Raw genomic sequence first — 19,273 nt, 5'->3', positions numbered from 1 at the left:
AAAGGGATGGAGATGGTTGAAAATCTTTACTCCTGACACAGTGTGTTTAGAACTGTGGGTTGTCACGTGACCCATTACTAAATGATGACATTGATTTGATGGTCAAGACCAGCATAAAAGAGGGAGGGGAGAATTCCTTGGCAGTCCAGTGGTTAGGGCTCCATGCTTCTACTGCAGAGGGCACGGGTTCAATCCCTGGTCGGGGAACTAAGATCCTGCGTGCTGCGCAGTGCAGCCAAAAAAACAAAAACAAAAAAAGAAAGAGGGAGGGAAGGAGGAAGTATGAGAGACAGGAAAGAAAGAAAAAAAGAAAACAACAGAAAATATCAGAGGGCGTTGAACACAGTAAGTAAATTCAAGAAGTTTTGTTCTATTGCTCTGTGTCTCTTTATTTACATACAAATCCATATATGTGAACCAGATGGCTCTATAAGGTGAATTTATAACTGTGGGTCACTGTTGAAAAGCACTGTCCTAATAAATTCAAATTGTCTTACTTGCTAATTCCTATAGACTGTAAATTAGATTTTTAGCAATTTACTCACCATTAAATTTTTTTTTTTTTTTTTACTTTTATTTGCATTTATTTTTTGCAGCATTTATTCTCGGGCCATAAGTTTTTGTTTCTTCAGTTTCTTCTGGGATATCTTTTTCTTCTGGGCAACCTCCTCTTCTGGTTTAGGAACAATCTGTTCTTTTTCAGTAAGGATCACCTCAATGTGGCAGGGAGAGCTCATGTATGGGTTGATCCCACCATGAACTCTGTAAGTCCTGTGCCACATCTTGGGGGCTTTGTTCACCTGGATATGCTCAATGACCAGAGAATCTACATCTAAGCCCTTAAGTTCAGCATTACTCTCTGCATTTTTGAGCGTGTGCAGTGAAAATTCAGCACTCTTTTTGGGCCACCGACCCCGCATCCAGCCCCGCTGTTTGGCCTGGGCACACCTACCAACTCCACCATTTTAACGACGGAATGGCACACATTGCTTCTTTAAAGTGACATCCTTCAGATACTTGGTGGCTTTTGGACATGCACACCCTTAATGGCCTGGGCAGTTTCACGAGTGTTCTTAAGGTGAACACGAAGATTTGAATCTCTTGACTTGCATGATTTTGTGGGGTTTTCTGGGTCAAGTGAATAGTGAACCATTTTTAGAGGTCACCTCAGGCCACTTACCGGAAAGGAAAAAGCACTCACCATTAAATTTTATTACACCAAAATAATTTTGGAGGTCCCATGGATCATAAGATTTCCATGAGGTTTTACCAATATAGAGTAATTTGAGTGTGTAATGCCAATCATGAAAAAAAAAATCATAATTACATTACAACTGATTTTGGAAAGGGGCAAAGCAAAGGCTTTGTAACAAGCAGTTCCACTAATACATTTAAATAAGATTCCATGCAGAGAAAGATCACCAGAAACTCACATGCCATGCAATAAGAGTACACGTTCTAGGGGGTATCTGCCCTTATTAACACTCAGAGTAGAAAATAAGCACAGGGACAAGTTTCTGGGTGAACTATCTGAACAAAACAAACAGAAGTCGTTTGACTCCAGCACATTCCTACGGCGAGCGAAGAGCAGAGTGTATCAGAACTGGAGACCTCCCATAACTCTAACTACACAGCCTCATTAATAAAAACATTTCAGTTTCTACCAAGCATGTTAGAAACATTGCCATCAATACAAACATTTTTGGCTAAGTTGCTTGAATAAAAAATTAAGTTAGAGTCCCAGCAGAGGGCAACATTCCTCACTCCCAGAGACCTTGGACACACAATTCAACACAAAGCATGACACAAGCACCAAAGAGAAGGTTCTTAGATATCCCCACACTGGTGTCCTGTCAACTCAGTGCTCCAATTAATTCCACAAATGCTGCCAAGGCACGGTGGGCTGGCTGCATTTGCTGCTGCTGATAAAATCTCTGCTCAGCTGTCTAGGAGTATCAAGAAATCTTTAAATCTGTGCTACTTGGCACTGGAGTCTGGCTGACACCGTTACCAGTTCTCCAAGGCTCATCTTCCAACCATATGTGAACTCTGCTGCACAGCTCAGGCTCTGCAGTGCCAGCGTCTCTCCTGGATCCGATCCGTGCATTTCATTCTACCACTAGCACCCTTAGGCTCAAGCGGGAATGCCCAAATCTCTTGGCTGGAGAGTCTGACTGATCAAAAGGAGGCTGATGTAAGGCTATGGATGTGTCCATGCCCAGTGACATCTTGGGGACTGGGTCACCGTGGAGACGCTCCAAGTCCTGAGTCTTCCTCAGGACTCCAAATCCAAGAGCAGTCACTGAATTCAGTTCAACGAATGATGAGTGGCTAAATGGTGCGCAGTCAGCTAAGTGGAACACCAAGAAAGCAGCATGCCTTCAGAGGAGTAGGGAGTTGAGGATTAATGTGGCATCAAGGGCAGACCATGAAAAAGGGTTCCTAGGGGGCTGGCATCACCACCCACCTCCAAATAATCAAGACGGGGTGATGCTTTGCATTTTTAACAGAATGTTTATCTTCATCATCGTCATCATTAAATGACCAGATGTAGCTAGCAATAAGGAATGGAAGAGCTCTCTACCACACAGAGTCAGTAAACAAACATTACTGAGTGCCCAACATCTGTCAGGCACTATGCAAAGCCCTGGGGACACAGGGAACAAGCCTGTCTCTGCCCTCGTGGCTTTTATCCTTTGGGTTATCCTTTATACTGCTGACACTGTGTGGTGAGGATGGAGAATGTGTTATCATGCCTGAAAAAATAAGAATCTGGGGAGATAAAGTAACTTATAGGAAGGGAGAAGAGAAAGACCATAGGGATGGCAAACTATCAGGGCAGGGCATCCTCAGAGGGTCCTTACAGCATATTACAAATACCCCACAGTGCTCAGGGCCACCAGTGTCTTAAGTGCACAGTTCCAAATCAAGCAGGCTTGGTAGTGCTAGCTTCTCTGAGCCTCATTAAAATGGGAATGGCCACAGTACCTATCTGCTAGGGCTGCTGTGGAAATGACTACGAATCTCCAGCTGGGACCATGGTGAATGACACCTAGGAGGTGTTCAGTACATTTGCACTGAGCGAATGAGATGGCAGTTCCATTCTCCAATTGAAAACCAAACTGCAATGACACTTTAGGATTAAAAACAAACAGAGAAACAAAGAACCCCAGGACAACAAGGCTAACTTCTGCCTGGCACAGGGCTCTTGAATATCACCCCCACTTCCATGAACAAAAAGATGATTAGCAATAAAAACGCTGGCTACTCACCTCCCACATCTGCTGTATTTGGCTATCATGCCTTTCCCAGCAGAGGCGCCAAATATGTCTTTATAGAGCCTTTTGTTAGATTTTTTGAGGGAGGTTTTATTTTTCTTCTAAGCATTGTACTAAATGTCACTCATGAGCAGGCCGTCAGCACTGATGGGAGATTGAATGTGACAGACCTTTAGCATCAGGGCCACCACTCAAATCCTCCCCCCTCGCCCGCATCCCCCTTCCTTGGGGTCAAAGGAGAAGATGGAAGGTGCTCAGAATCAAGGGCGCTCAGGCCGGGGGCGTCCAGGAGGGCATCAGATGGCTTCTCTTGGCACTTCCATGCCATTTTCCTTCTGATAAACATGGAGGGAGGCAGCTGAATACTGACCGTAAGGGGTGGTAGTTGGAGATGGGGGTTGGGGAGCAGTAAATAAACATTTTTGAAGGCTGATGTAGGGCAGGCCCCGTGCTGGGCTCCTTCCAGGGGTTGTCTCGATCCACACAAGGAACCAGTGAGGAAGCAGGGTCACCCCTCATCACCGTGGAGGGACCTGAGTTTGGGAGGTCACGGAATTGGCCAAAGGCTCCGTGGTCAACTCCCCCTTATCTGACTCCAGTCTCCATTCATTCTGGAACTGACCATTCCTACGGGCTGGATCAGAGAAGGTGGGGCTCACCTCCTGGATACGGAGCGGGGAGCTGAGTTTTCCCAGTCACTCCTGACACCTCACACCAGGAACAAGGCTGCCCCACTGGCATGCTGGCACTTGACTTTAACTTATGTCTGAGCTGGCTCTTCTCTCTGGGGGAGATATTAATTCTCTCATCACTGTTACACGGATTAAATGAAACAAGAAAAGGAGTGGGGTTATTTGTCAGGTAGGGAGTCAACAGCTGTTAACATACATGCTTTCCACTTTTTTGGATTATTGCTTGTTTCAGCCTCCGTTCCTCCGTCTTACCCTGTGATGAAAGTGCTTAAGATAGTCGTATATACTCCCTGCTTCCACTCTCCCACCTCCTCCTTCCCCACCACACATGTAAGACGGATCAGAGAAAACCCAGGGAGAGAGGGATAAAGGGCTATCCACTCTAAATTAGGACTAGTACCATTTTGAAAAATCAACACATGCTATAATTTCATAAAACCAGTGGATTGTTCTAAAGCCCCCAGGGTTCTGAGGCTACTGATTTACTGACACATCAGCTTATACAAACATTTAAAAGGAAGCACTGCCTTGACTTCACATGACACCATTCTACAAGGAGCTCAAGAATTTCAAAAGGTTTATACTTACATATATATATTTTTTTACAGAACAGGAAGGGGAGCAGGGCTATCAACCTCACATTATCTACACTAAGGGAAATGAACAAAGCTAACAGCACTCCCAAAATAAAACCCAGGACTTAAAGTGTCTTTTCTGCTCCAAAATCTAATGGGTTACAGCTGCCTGCTGTATCCAATCCACTGAAAAGTAAACACAGGGGACTTCCCTGGTGGCGCAGTGGCTGGGAGTCCGTCTGCCAATGCAGGGAACACAGGTGGGATCCTGGTCCGGGAGGATCCCACATGCCGCAGAGCGGCTGAGCCCGTGCGCCACAACTACTGAAGCCCATGCTCTGCAGCAGGGGAGGCCACCGCAATGAGAGGCCTGCACGCCGTGATGAGGGGTGGCCCCCGCTCACCACAACTGGAGAGGGTCCACGTGCAGCAACGAAGACCCAACGCAGCCAAAAATAAATAAGTAAAATAAATAAATTTTAAAAAAAAGGTAAACATAGATGACCAATTAGAATATGTAAATTGGACAAGTCATATTAGAAATATTCAAATATACATTGGTTCCCTTTTCTCCAAACATGTCAGAATTCCTGGATGCTGCTGAAGCTCCGGCCAGACAAAGCTTATTGCCTCACCAGATCTAGAAGAGCATCTGCAACCTTCAAATCATTTCTTTGATGCTCAGGGAAATCCTTCCACTGTGAACCTCAACGGACCTTTCCCCAATGCAGGACCTTTCCTGACTTGCTTCATACACTGAAGGATTCAACTAAAACACAAATCATAAGAACCTTCTCCTTCCCCTTCTATCCCCAGAAGACGAAGATGCTCCCTTCTCTACGATGCCAATAAAATGTGTTGGATGAAAGGATGAAGAGTGACAACATTTGTGCAATGAGGCAATGGGGCCACCTTGGGCTGTCCACAAAGGCCACAAACCAGCCTACACGTGATCAGAATTCCTTCTTGATGCAAGAGCTGGCTGTTCCTTGCTGTGGTGAATTGTTTATAAAAATGGCCATCATAGTTCCCCTGTCCTTGTGTGGAAATCTCTTTGCAACGTGACTTTGTTGCTCCCACCATCGGGGGGTGGTGTCTATTTTTCCACCCCTTGATCTAGATTTGGCCATATGACTGGCTTTGACTGGTGGCCCATGAGCAAATGTGTTGCAAGCAGAGGCATCAAAAGTGTTTGCTCCCCAGGGTTTGCCCTCCTCGCTCCTCCTTGGAAATCTTCCAGGCATATGAGTAAGCTTGGACTAGCCTCCTCCTCGTAGGGGGTGAGGAAGTGCATAAAGGGAAGCTGGAGTCACCCCACCAGCCCAGGTGAGGCCCAGATACGGGAGTGAGGTCCTCCCTTACCGTCTGGCCCCAGCCACATCAGGCCAAACCAGAGGAACCGCCAGCTGACTCACAGAACTGAACAAAACAGTGGTTATTTTAAGGCGGCTAAGTTTTGGGATGGTTTGTCACAGCAAAGGTGAACCAATACACTCAATTTTGTGCTCCATTTCTTGACCTCAAGCTTCACTTGTAAACGTGAAAGAGTTTGCAGAATTGATCATAAGCAGAATTTAATGTGACACACAGACGATGTTTCCTGGAGTTCCTTCAGGGACATACCATAGTGCTTCTCAAACTTCTCAACCCTTTCAGAATAACCTCGAGGAGCCTAACCCCTAGAATCACTCACAGAAGAGCACGAGGTTTATGGATATGGATATGGATGGTCCCTGTGGCACTATATGTAATGACATATAAGTTCCTATACACCAATCGTTAGGGAAAATTATGGTTTAAAATAAAGCATTTTTTAAAAAGCAGATGGGTAAAAAGGTTTTTCAAACAAGCTATTGCACTAACCATCTTGTAGCTTCATTGGCCACAGCAGGCATCTCTCCAGTCAGGAATCTGAGTTTTTATCTACAATCAATACTTACTGCACTGGAAACTGCCGTCCACACATGAAACTTTCCCTAGAGTCCCAAGGTATGCAGCAAGTGGCTGGTTTAGGCAGCCAGAGTCAAGGGTGGGGTATTTTTAATTAATCCTTCATAAAAAAATGCTCATAGAGGTATAAGAAAATTCAACTTTTTTTCTGGGTTATTATGGATTTTCTAAAATGTATTGCTGGAGTACTCATGATAGTCAAAAAGTGGAAACAACCCAAATGTCCATCAACTGATGAATGATAAACAAAATGTGATATATTCACACCATGAAATATTATTTGGCCATAAAAAGGAATGAAGAACTGATACATGCTTCAGCAAGGATGAACTTTAAAAACATTATGGTAAGTAAAAGAAGTCAGATACAAAAGGCCACATAGTCTATGATTCCATTTATATGAAATGTCCAGAATAGGCAAATCCATAGAGACAGAAAGCAGATCAGTGGTTGCCAGGAGCTAGAGGAGCGGTGGATGGGGAGTGACTGCTTAACTGGGTACAAGATTTCTTTGTGGGGTGATGAAAATGTTCTAAAATTTATCATAGTAATGGCTGTACAACTCTCCGAATATACTAAAAACCACTGACTTGAACAATTTAAACTGGTGAATTGTATAGTATGTGAATTATATCTCAATAGAGCTGTTTGGAAAAAAATTCCAAATAAATAAATAAATGAACGTATCCCTCAATGTTCCATGATGTGGCATGCAAATCAGTCCTCATTATAATGTAATATTAACTTGCATATTAAAATCCTGGTGAAAATCTTAATCTCATCACTTTATTAAATCTCTAAAACCTATCAATTCCCAATTTATTTAGATTTGGGGTAGCATCTAATAGAGGAGAATTAAAACAAAGCAGTAACAACCCAGAGCCCCAGGCTGATACCCCATGGTGTACTGGCTAATGATGATGAGCTCTGAAACGTGGGCTCTATTGAATAGACATGCAGAAGCTGAAATGCCTATCTGGGTCCCTCACAGAGCACGCGCGCGTGTGTGTGTGTGAGTGGTGAGCAGCTGCGTTGGAGAGCTTGGGAAAATGTTCTTCTAAGAGTTTAAGTACTGTAATCTGCCCGTCTGTGGAGAGGCTCTGTGGACCAGGCATTCTGGGCCAGACACCTCATCTCCCAAACTCCCCTCTGTCCTCAGTCTTAACTGTTTTGTGTACCTGTCTTGTCTCCCATCTGGACTCCAGGCTACTAGAGGGGACCACTATGTCCAGTTCCATTTTCTCTCTCTCTCAGAACTTAGCAAAGTTCAATATAATCAGCAGGTGATTAAGAAATAAAGCAAATTCATAAAATAGGTAGGTTAGGGGTCACGGCCATGTTATAAAATAATTGGTCTCTTTACAAAAAGATTCATTGAACAAGCTCCCCTAATAGATGGATCTGATTTAGGAAAAGATCTGCTAAGCCTCACCTTCTCCAGGAATCTAGGTAAGGTGTGCGCTATGTGAAATGTGGTAGGCTTTCACTAACAGTCCTTGCTATCAACAAGTTCCTGCTTTCCCTGTGAGCCCTCACCTCGGGAATCAGCCGCCGCCTCTTCACGCTTGGGACGGAGTCCGGCGGGCCCTCGCCGCCCGGCTGCTTTCTCTTGCTGGAGTCCTGGAGGCCAGTGAAGACGCTGTCCAGAGCGTGCTTCTCGGAGGACCTGGAATTCACTGAGCAGTCCAGGGCCGCATCTTCGGCCTCTGTCTCCACTTTCACAGTGTTATTTTTTAGAACTGTGGCAGAGAAGAAATAGGGCTCAGCGGGGAGACCACCTGGCGGCGCTGGGATTAGCAGGGTCCCCTGAGCGGCAGGTTGTATGCGGCTGCCCTTTGATACTATCACTCAGATAACAATATCTGAGTAACAGATCACAATAAAACTGGCTTTCCAATCAAGCAATCTGTATCTCACCACACTAGTGCTATACAATGATACCATGTTCCAAGCACATTTTGTTCAAAACAGCTTTTAAAGTCTTTTCTCAGGGGAGGGAGAGGAGATGGAAGGAGAGAAACTACTCTTTTAAATGATGCTTTTAAAAAAGTAACTCTGGAAAGATACATAAAATACCACAGGTGTGAGTGGAGAAGGATGGGAATCAGGGGTGAGAGGAGACTTCTCTTGATTTTTCATCAGGTATCTTTTAATATTTTTGAACCATGTAAATGTATCTAAAAAAAGCATTAAGTTAAAATATTTTTTAAAAAGAGGCTTTTCTTTTTTTACCTTCTTCTACATCTTCACTGAATTCAGTTGCATTCATCTTCTATTCCACTAAATGAAAAGACAAAGACAAAGTCTTGATTTATTGTTCGTTTTTTTAAATTTTACCCACCCATAAGAAATTCCCTTTCCCTCCCAACCCTGGCTCCCGGTAATAGAAGGTTAAGTCGATGCGACTCTGCAACATCAAGGAAAACTTCATCCTCTTGTTGGCAGTTGCTCAGAAACAGCCAGGCCTCCTGTGTGCTTCTCCAAGACTTTATGTGGGCAGAATGCATCTTAAAGCATCAACTGAGAACCACTTACAGAACGAAAGGAACATATCTGAGAAAATCAAGTCTTACAAAAGACCTCAGTTTGGATGATCTGTTAGTCCCTGCCTTAAACATTCTAGCCACAAATTGAAAAGGCTGACAAAGGTCCACAGGAGGCTGTGGACCCTGTGGACCCTGTGGACCCCGTGAACCCGAGCTAAGGTCTTAGGTGGTCCAAAAAGACCTGTGCTGTCCATGACGGTAGCCACTAGTCACCCATGGCTCCCGAGCACTTGGAATGTGGCCAGTGCAAATGGAGACATGCTGTAAGTTTAAGATACATGCTGGATTTCAAAGACTCAGCATAGTAAAAAGAATGTGAAATATCTCATTAATAATATATTGATTACATGTTAAAATGATAATATTTCAGATCTATTGGGCTAAATAAAACATTAGAATTAATTTCACTTTTTTTTTAATGTGGCTGCTAGAAAATTTTAAATTACATATGTGGCTTGCATTATATTTTTATTGGATGGTGCTGGTCTCGCCCTTCCTTCAGAAGCAATGAAGAGAAACAGGCACTGTGGGTTCTTAAAGCTCCCGAGCCATACGATCTGGTCCAAACCACTCTTTTTATTGATGAGGGAACGTGGCAGGAGGCAATGGCGGCACCCGGTATGGGCTGCAGGGTCTGGGGCAGAGCCAGCCCCCAACTCTCGCTGCCCCAGCCGAAATGCAGTGGACACCATGGCTAAAAGCACCATTACGTCTTGGAAAGCCTCCAGATTACACAACAGCACGTCCGTAACTAGGACAAAGTATAAATGAGGCAGTAACATGGCAGAAGAACACACATGACAGCCTCTAGTGTTGGCATTGAGGAGCTGTGATTCCCGCAGCTGGTGAAGCTGCCCGCAAACCCTGAGTGCCCATTCTGCTTACGGGTCAGAGGGGGCAGGCTCTGGGGTATCTTTATGAAATTTCTATAAGGAGGAGGGATGCCATCCACAAAGTTCAGTAAACCATTCACGGAGCAGCTGTGGAATGGTGTGTGGTCCCGTTTTAGACGGATGGATGGGGAGAGAGCAAGACTGTGTCTAGGTGATCTGTGCACAGGATAATAACTTCAAAACTCACTAATAGGAGGGAGGGAGATGCAAGAGGGAAGAGATATGGGGACATGTGTATATGTATAACTGATTCACTTTGTTATAAAGCAGAAACTAACACACCATTGTAAAGCAATTATACTCTAATAAAGATGTTAAAAAAAAAATAAACAACTCACTAATACAGCAACACTCATATAGTGCTACGACCTATGGCACTATTCTCAGTCGTCACAGTTACTTCATGACAGGCACAATTGTTTTCATCCCTGTATTACTAACTTTCAAAGGAATGAATAAGAAATTTTAAGATTTATTTGAAATTGAGATTAATTCCTACTTACTAAACTATCTCCTGTCTGAAAAACATAACATGCAGGTGAGACTGAGTGAAAATAAACAGTAAGTCAACTTCAAGGGGCCAAGAACTATTTTACCAGAGGTGAATTTCAGCAAAGACAATTTCCATTGTATTTCAAGGAAAGAAATCTCACGTTTGGGTGTCTCTGAGGGGAGGGAGTCCCAGGCAGGTTAGGTGAGCACCAGTACTCTTTTCAGACAGCAAGGTTGGCCAACGCTGGGCAGAAACTCAGGCCTGATTCGCAGCCCAGACAGGGGGCTTCTCAAGGAGACGCAGGTGAGCCTCCCGCCGGGTGAAGGCCAGGGGTGCCATCTGCCCCGGGAGGCCCTGCCGCACCGTCGCATAAGCCGTCTCCTCAAGTGAGAAGCTGCAGAACAGCTGAGGAGGAACGAGTACAGGGTTGCTGGAGAGGGTATGGTGTACTGAACAAATTACATTCCGAAGAGAAAAGGTGGGAAAGGGAGGAGACGGCACGTGGTTAATTTGGGGGGAAAAAAGGGTCACGGGTGAAAAGCCACAAAGCCTCTGGCTAAGTGGAAAGCATGAAAACGACGAGGGAATCCTAGAGGAAAAGAAAACAGGAGTCGATGAGAAAACCCAGCACAGAACCACGGGCACTGAGCAAGGACGGTCCGCTTGTCTAACACTCCATTTCTGGGAGCGAGGCGCGGGAAGGCGACTCGGTGCGCCGAAGCGTTTTCGCCGAACCACCACCAAGTGACCCTAGTGCAGGCAATCTTAGCACCTGAATTCTGAGCTCGCCCCGATTCTCGCGTCATAAAACGATGAGCGAAGGGCGCACACCCGAGCCACCTGCGGGTGGGAGGAGAGCCGGAGGGGGCTGGGCAGCCTCACGGAAGGGGCGGCGGCTTCCTGGGCGTCCAGGGCGCCCAGAGTGCATCTGCCTTGGGAAACATTTCCGTGTCCATTTATAGACCAGCGACAGACGCTAGATTGGCACAGAAGGAACCCAGAACGCAGTGTGGTGCGCCCCTTCCCTCCTAGCCGGCGAACAAGCCACGCTCATTGGGAAGCCGGGGAGTTTCCCGTTTGCAAGACCTGGAAAGCCAAGTGCCTGCGGCTCATGTGGGGCGGAGCGAGGTGAGGGTCCCCGTTAACACCCGCGGCCTGCGCACTTGGGGCCCGGCCCTGCCTGCCCACTTCGTGTGCGCCTTGGTCTTACCCTGAGCTATTTCAATCCCAACTGAATAAAAAAACTGAGGGCGTACACCTTAAATATTTACAATTTTTGTCAATTATACCTCAGTGAAGCTGGAAAATTATTTTTATATCATTTTGATTACAGAAATAAGATGTTTGACTACTGGAAGGGGGAGGAAGGGAACAGAGGGCAGGCACCTACCTGACCAGTATAACACAGCTGTTTGGTGGCAGAACTAGGATTCAAACCAAATCTGTGTGTATCTCCCGTCAGCCACCATGAGAGGGAATAACAGAATCCTCATTCTTCTGTTAAGGTTCTTCTCATGAACACAGAGGCCCGTTTCCAGCCTTGGATCTCTCTGACCACTAGCAGCTGGAAATCTCCTTTCATCTCCGTATCACTAGCAGGAAAATGAGGCTGCTCTGTGCTTATATAGAGTCCACTTCGCAATACAGATGTTGCTACAAGAGGGATGGGATGTGTGGGTCCCTTGCCAGCATCCCGAGCTGACGTAGACACAGCACATCAACACCGCCTGAGCTGGGTAGAAAGGGGACGGGTATCACACGTTGCTACCTCCGTTTCCTGGTCATCTGCCCAGATGAAGGTCACAAGGTTGTTCATCCTGGGCGGACACTAAACACCCAGATGCCAAGCATGCCGCAGAAATTCCTTTCGCTTACACAACTATAGGTTATGTAGGAGCTACCAACTCTGCAGCACCCGCCCGCTGGGCTGCTAGGATTACAATCTCCTTTGCCTGCAGGACTTTGTAGAATTTCTCATTTTAACATTCTCTCCTTCTCAAAACCCTCTTAGTCCTCTCACCACGAATCTCGAATTGTGAGACAGTCTAACTATGCATCCACATGCTCCTGAAAATCAGCTTTTCCCCAGGGGGTGCCTGTTCCATGTCCCTGACCAATCCCAAGGGAAGATTTAAACGAGTGAAAGGGACGCGTGTCAAGGAGACACATGTAGCTTGCCGCTGCCTCTAGTTAAAACACACAGCTTCTAAGACATGGGTGACCTATGGGAGGGTAACTCTCAAACAGGACCAATCTCCAGTGGTTAATCCAATAAGTGAAAATGCTTTTTTGTTTGTTTTGAACCCAAATAGCCTAGGAAGCATCAGGCAAAGTGACTGTCAGCGGTAAAGAAAGGTTTTAAATATCGCAGAGCTCGTAGGAGCATATATCATTTTATTATAGTACCTAATAGTTTCTATCTTTCTTCACAGGGCGAGATGACAGTGTTCGATTTTCCATGCAGGGCACATGCGTGGGGTGGGGGGGGAAGCAGCTATCAGAAAACCTTCAGTTTTTACCAAAAGTGCAAAAGGAACGGTAATCCCAAATGTTTAAGATGCTTTAGACACTCAAACATCAAATTACAAGGATAAGTTGCTTAAATTGGCTACATAAATGCAGGACCTGGCAGGGCCACCTCAGGGCCTCCTGCTGCAGCAGTGGCTGGATCTGCCTCCTGCATTTCAGTGCGCCTGGCCCACAGTGGGAAGCAAGGGCGAAGCAAGACAAGGGGCAGGCAGAGCGGTGAGAACCGGTCACCGGCGCTTCGAAAGAACCAGTTCTAAGAGATGCCACAAAGAAGTGGAAAAGCTGAAGACTGACAAATTATGGATCAACTTAGAGAGTTCATTTTAAGAAGGGAAGATGCTTAAAGTCTCCTTTTCTTTTGACTGGATGGGCATGCATCTGACAATTCCAAAGGTATAAAAGGATATTTGGTTAAAAAGCCCACTGTCGGGGGCTTCCCTGGTGGCGCAGTGGTTGAGAATCTGCCTGCTTAATGCAGGGGACACGGGTTCGAGCCCTGGTCTGGGAAGATCCCACATGCCGCGGAGCAACTAGGCCCGTGAGCCACAACTTCTGAGCCTGCGCATCTGGAGCCTGTGCTCCTCAACAAGAGAGGCCGCGATAGTGAGAGGCCCGCGCACCGCGATGAAGAGCGGCCCCCGCTTGCCGCAACTAGAGCAAGCCCTCGCACAGAAACGAAGACCCAACACAGCCAAAGATAAATAAATAAATATTTAAAAAAAAAAAAAAAAAAAAAGCCCACTGTCCTCCAGTCACTGGGTTACACTCTTGGAGGCAACCTCGTCGGTTTTCCTGAGTCCTTCCGCAGACACTCTGCCAGAGGTCCTCAAAGTGCGACATCAATGCAGCACGCTGCCTGCACAGACTGCACGTCTCTCCCCAAGTCCAGCACGAGTGGAGTCAAGTTGGTAGCTTGAAATTGGCACACCGTGGAAAGTGACACTTTTACAAATCAGTCCTGTTCCAGGCTTTGTTTTTTTCTTTCTTTTTTCTTTTTGGAGACCCAGTTTACTAGTACAGCCAAGGCCCTTTCGGGGGGGGGGGGGTCCATGAGATCAAAATTATTTTCATAATAAGACTGAGATGCTGCTGCCTCCTTCTTTTCACAGGTGTGCAGGAGAGTTTTCCAGAGACTACATGATACTTCATTTTGCAAAGATTGAATACAGAGGCAGATAGGAAAATTCATTTGTCTTCTATTAAGTCAGATATCAGAGATATTTGCAAAAATGTAAACAATACCACCTTTTTCCACTTCTTTGGAAAAATATCTTTTTCATAAAAATATTATTGACATTAACTTGTAATATATTTATTTTGGTTATTTTTCAATGAATTGGTAAATAAATATTTAAACGTTTTTTCTTTTTCTGTTTTAGTTTCTACCATGGTAAATACTGACAGGAACCCATATAAACAAAAGCTATTTGGGGTCCTCAATACTTTTTAAGGGTAGAAAGGGATCTTGAGACTAAAAGGTTTAAGATCCTTGCTCCTTGCTTCTTTTGCTTAATGTATCATGGAAATTTCGGTATCACTTCTTTTTTTAGTGTAAGTTCCCCCAGAAGTAGATTTCGAGACAAGGATTTGGAGTAGTCCCTTTGGGAGGAGACAGAGAAGGGCTGAAAACCAGTAAGGGGGCCTGTTAATGGGCATCCGATGGGAGAGTCCCTGGCTGAGGTCAGCCCTGAGGGTGCTAATGGAGGTGTCCAACACGGGTGTGGCGGGAACAGAGGGACACCCCAGCTCACCTGGGCAACCCCTGGAAGGCAGAAACCCTGCCGTGCCGTTCCCTTCCAACTCCTCGCCACACTGCCCAGTGCTTTTGCACACTTGACGGAGACTCAATGCAAACAACAGCCTACACTATGGAAGATGCTGTGCTAAGAGCTCTACTAAGTGTAATTAACCTAACAATCCTAGGAGGTGGAAACTCTTCTTAGTCTCATTTTACAAGTGAGGAAACCGAGGCAGAGTTTTAGAGCCAAACGGAACCTCAGAAATCATCTCGTTGTATAGGTGTGAGACCCGAGGCTCAGAGAGGTTAGTAACATGCTCGAGACCATACACTGGGAGTATGGTCTCCCTGTGTATGGTCTCCTTCCCTCTCCAGGAGGCCCCCGGTCTCCCTGCCCTATGCTTTGGTGGCTACACTTCCCACTGTGTGACGGGGAGCTGTTGGTGCCGGTGGGGTGACTGTCCTCTGTGCAGAGGGGATCGATCGGCTGTATAGCTTATTTACAGGGATTGAAACCAACACAGGGTAGAGATGGGAGGACCTGGAGGACGAAGACAGAACTCCGGGAATTTCTGTTGGAGGGGAGGATGGGTAAACACTAGAAGATAACAGTAACAGGAAGGAAAGAGCAGTCAGAACCTCAAGGTTAGAAGATATTACATTAAGGTTTCTATAACAACTGTTATAGAAACAACTCACATCTAATAAACACAGGCCGCATGCCACAGCTGTGCAGACCACCAGCGCTTACAATTTTGTGATCTGGATACAAATAATATTAAATTCTGACATATATCTACAAGATTTTTTTCCTTTAGGGTAAGAAATAACATTAAAGCAAATTCTAGGGGAAAATACTTGCTCTGGAAATAACGCTGTCAATGTGTAAATGGGCATATCTTGATCTTCTTCATCACTTTCATGTTATAAAGACCTATAGACAAATCTTTCTGTCACTTAGAGCCTCATACACTTGAAAATTATGATACAAATGAGCAACGGCCAGAAGGGCAAAGAACCTGGGCCAGGGGGTCTTTTACTTCGAATTGATCTTAGGTTAAACACAGGTAGGAACTCTAGGGTCAGGCTGAGGGTGGAAATCCTGGTGCAGAGTAAGCCCTCTGTAACCATCAGTCACTATTAATTACTGATAAATTCCACAAAAAGCTGCAGAGAAGATGGAAGGGACAACAAACTCAATGTGACCTGGATTGAGATCACCTTTGATCACTATTGTTATTTCCAATATACAAAGTTAGAAAGTCAACTTCTACACATTTTTCTCAACACACGACTTCAAAACCTCTATTGACAGAAAGAGCCGAACATTAAATTATGTGTAAAGATTCAAAATCAATTGTTCATTACAGGGCCACCCAGTCAATAACAATGTACTTCAAAGTTCATGGGGGATATCTTGACAATGTAATTGAAAAATGCCATAAGCAGATGGAAGAAAACATGCCAAAATGTTAATTACCTCCAATTAGAATGATTATGTATGATTTTTCTTCTTTAGTTTCCTCTACTTTCCAAATATTCTACAGTGAGCATGCAATTCTTTGAAAATGAGACTTTTTTAAAATGAAAAAATAAGAAGTTTAGCAATCTTTACTGCTAGCCAGGTCATATTCTAAGATATACCCATAAATAGCAACAAGCTAAGAATGTAAACTCAAATCATTTAAGTATTTAAAATACTGATGCTGGGACTCCCCTGGTGGTCCAGTGGTTAAGAATCCGCCTTCCAATGCAGGGGACACGGGTTCAATCCCTGGTCGGGGAACTAAGATCCCACATGCCACGTGGCAACTAAGCCCGTGCGCCACAACCACTGAGCCCGCACGGGGTGACGAAGAGCCTGTGTGCTGCAACGAAAGATCTCGCATGTTGCAGCGAAGATCCCGCGTGCTGCAACTAAGACCCGACGCAGCCGAATAAATAAAATAAATTAAAAAAAAAAAAGAAAAGAAAAATAGACTGACTGTCCAGGAGCTTCTTGGGACCTCCAGGGCATCAGACAAGGAGGATATTTTAAAATACTGATGCTCTAAGAAACAATATATAACTGACAAACTAGTGCAGACCTTTCATTTCATAACTGTCTCTGAGTTATTGCCTCTGAAGGTGTAAAAAGCTCCTCAGTATGGGGTGACGGGGAGATCAGAAAAAATTCTCAGTTCACAAGCCAAGGTGTGAACAAAAAGGTGAAAAGATCAGCTTTGAACACTAAGGAAATGCCATTTCCTGGTGGGTGTATTATAGGCCCCATTAGTGCATTGCCTGATACTTGGAGTGTTTTTCGAAATAAGTCAAATTTCATGGGAGGAAAAAAAAAAAAACCAAACCAGGACCAAGTCTCCTGGATTAGGGATCCAAGCTGAGTGCTAAAGCCAGGTCATTTAGAGAGTCTGTGGCTGGCTGGAGAAAACAAATGGGCTGGAGAGCAGCTTAGCAATTCTCTAGGCTGGACTTGCTGGGTTCCTGCATTCTGGATGATGGACGGTGCTTTCTTTGGGGTTCTCTCATGTCTGTGTCTGAGCACCCTGGGAGACTTCTGACCCGAACCTGGAGCCCTCCTTCCCTGATTCCTCAAAACCGGACAAAACTGGGCAAATCAGGGGCCTGCTCTAGGGGCCCTGGCTCCAGGGTGAAGCAGCAGGATGCAGTGGGGAGAGGGGAGGGGAGGTCTGGGGAGCTGAGGAGTGGCTGGGCCACAGAAAAAGGAAGGAGTGTTCTGAGGTCACCAGCTCAAAGTGCGTAATAAGGAGTCACGCGAGAATCTGACTGGGGGGTTGGGAGAGCCTGTCTTTGTCAGGAGCTGGAGGCTAGACCACGGTAAGGCAAGCAGGGGGCACCTGGCATGGCAAACCCCTCTGCCCGCACAGGATCATTGGGCTCTTCCCTAAGCGCCCCACAGGTTTCCAAAGAAAAACGTCCTCTAGCGGCGCCCACAGGGGGCTGGGAGTGGCCTGGGGTGCCTCTGCATTGAGTTCTTTTAGGAGAATCTAGCCCAGGCTAATCAGAGGCGCTAAAGGCTTGCGGCTGCCCGAGTCTCACAGGACAAGCAGCAGGCTCAGAAATGGGAAGTACTTGGGCTTCCTGAAACCTCAACATTCAAATCCCAGGCGGCTGACTCAGGACTCTGCCCTACCACATCGGAAATGTCCACGGGACTTAGGACTCCCCCACACGACGAGGTCAGGTCCAAAGACCTGGCCCAGCAGCCCGACCTCAGGCCGCCTGGGGGCAAATCCTCCCGACCTCCACTCCTGTTTCCAGATGGAAAGCGAGGCGAACTCGCACCACCTGAGGGTCCCCTTGAGAACGTGAGCCCCAGAGTAGGAATGCTCGGAGCCTGAGACCCCCGGGATGGTGGCTGTGCAGCCCTGCCACATACAAAAGGTAAAACACGGGGATCAGGCCCAGACCATTTTAAAGGTGATATTAATAAAATACATGCAAGGATTTAAACAGTTTAACTAAGACCTAACTAAACCTTACTTCATCTTGCCAAGCCATGTGATCTGACTTCATGAAGCCTCCCCACCCGCAGGTTATACTGATTTTTAAAAACTAAACATAGAAAAGGAGGACAGCAGCTGACATTCATGCAGTGCTGCCTCTGAGGTCTAAGTGTTTTACACGTTCACCGGTGCAGTCCTCACAACAGTCCTCCCAGTTTGCAGACAGAGAAGTAGGGGGGCGGCGGGCTGTGCCTCGCTTGGGGTGGGTGCTGCGGAGAGCAGGAAGAGGGAAAGAGGTAGGTGGACTCGGGGTGGTGGCCTCATTCCAGTCTTCCAAGAAGAGCTGGGACCGAAGGGGGGTGGACCATCCCCGCTCTGCCTTCTCCCTTCCCTGCGGAGCACACAGTTGTAGGCTGGGCTCAGATGCAGGAGCAAGTCAACAGGCCAGGTGGGCCTTCGGATCACGAAGGTACAGCTGATTTGGATGAAAATGGAATTCCCTACTAAACTTTAGGGGCAGAAAGACCTGTGTTCTATCTAATCCTGGCTTCACCTACGTTTAGCTTCTAATCCCGGACAAGTGGCTTACCCAGCCAAGCCTTGGTGCTTTCTTCTGTAAAAGGAGCTGCACACACTACCTTTCCTTCTAGAGACTCTGTGAAAACTACAAAGGAGAAAGTGCCTGGCACACAGCACTCAGTAAACGTTACTTATTATAAAGCCTTTTTTTTTTTAAAGATGTTTAAAGTGCATCTTAACGGTGAACAGTTTTAAAAACTAAAATAAAATGGTTTAAAACTTTTCAAAGGTTTTGTAACGTTTCTTTCAAATGAAAGAAAAAAAGAAACGTTAAACTGGAAGGGGTGAAATCAAAATGCTCTCCCTAAGGACGGGAAGAATGTTCCCATGCCATCCACTCTTGCTGGGCTCCGTCTCTGGGTCTGCAGGAACGGCTGGGAGCCTTGGGGATCTCAGAACCCGGCCCTCTTGGCTGTGGCATCCAGCCCATGGGACTTGCAGGACATGTTTGCAATTTGTTTTTATTTTTAGACACATCTTCAAATAAAGTTTGAAAAATACCAGTCCTCACAAAACCAGGGCAATGCTCCCCT

The 19,273-nt window shown here is 45.8% G+C and overlaps 1 protein-coding gene and 1 pseudogene across 8 annotated transcripts in view; both read right to left on the bottom strand.

The window, feature by feature from the left end:
- The window catches only part of BEND3 (BEN domain containing 3), a 44,532-nt gene that overhangs the window by 12,089 nt on the left and 13,170 nt on the right, over nucleotides 1-19,273 (bottom strand). For 3 of the 7 annotated variants that reach the window (XM_082404740.1, XM_082404741.1, XM_082404742.1), the window contains exons 2-4: nucleotides 10,588-10,832; nucleotides 8,728-8,775; nucleotides 8,032-8,234 (exon numbers count right to left, since the gene is read on the bottom strand). In XM_082404740.1, coding sequence (XP_082260866.1) covers nucleotides 8,032-8,234; nucleotides 8,728-8,764 — 240 coding nt within the window. In that variant the 5' untranslated portion in view covers nucleotides 8,765-8,775; nucleotides 10,588-10,832. Of the gene's footprint in view, nucleotides 1-8,031; nucleotides 8,235-8,727; nucleotides 8,776-10,587; nucleotides 11,017-19,273 lie in introns of all 7 variants that reach the window. The other 4 variants (XM_082404745.1, XM_082404743.1, XM_082404744.1 and 1 more) reach the window with 2 other exon arrangements.
- Nucleotides 553-8,018, bottom strand: LOC309634597 (large ribosomal subunit protein uL22 pseudogene; annotated as a pseudogene). The gene has a single exon. The product of its transcript is annotated as a large ribosomal subunit protein uL22 pseudogene (transcript).

This window comes from Balaenoptera borealis (assembly GCF_965194805.1).
Source record: "Balaenoptera borealis genome assembly, chromosome: 9".
Lineage (NCBI taxonomy): Eukaryota > Metazoa > Chordata > Mammalia > Artiodactyla > Balaenopteridae > Balaenoptera > Balaenoptera borealis.
This window is presented reverse-complemented; position numbering and strand designations above follow the sequence as displayed.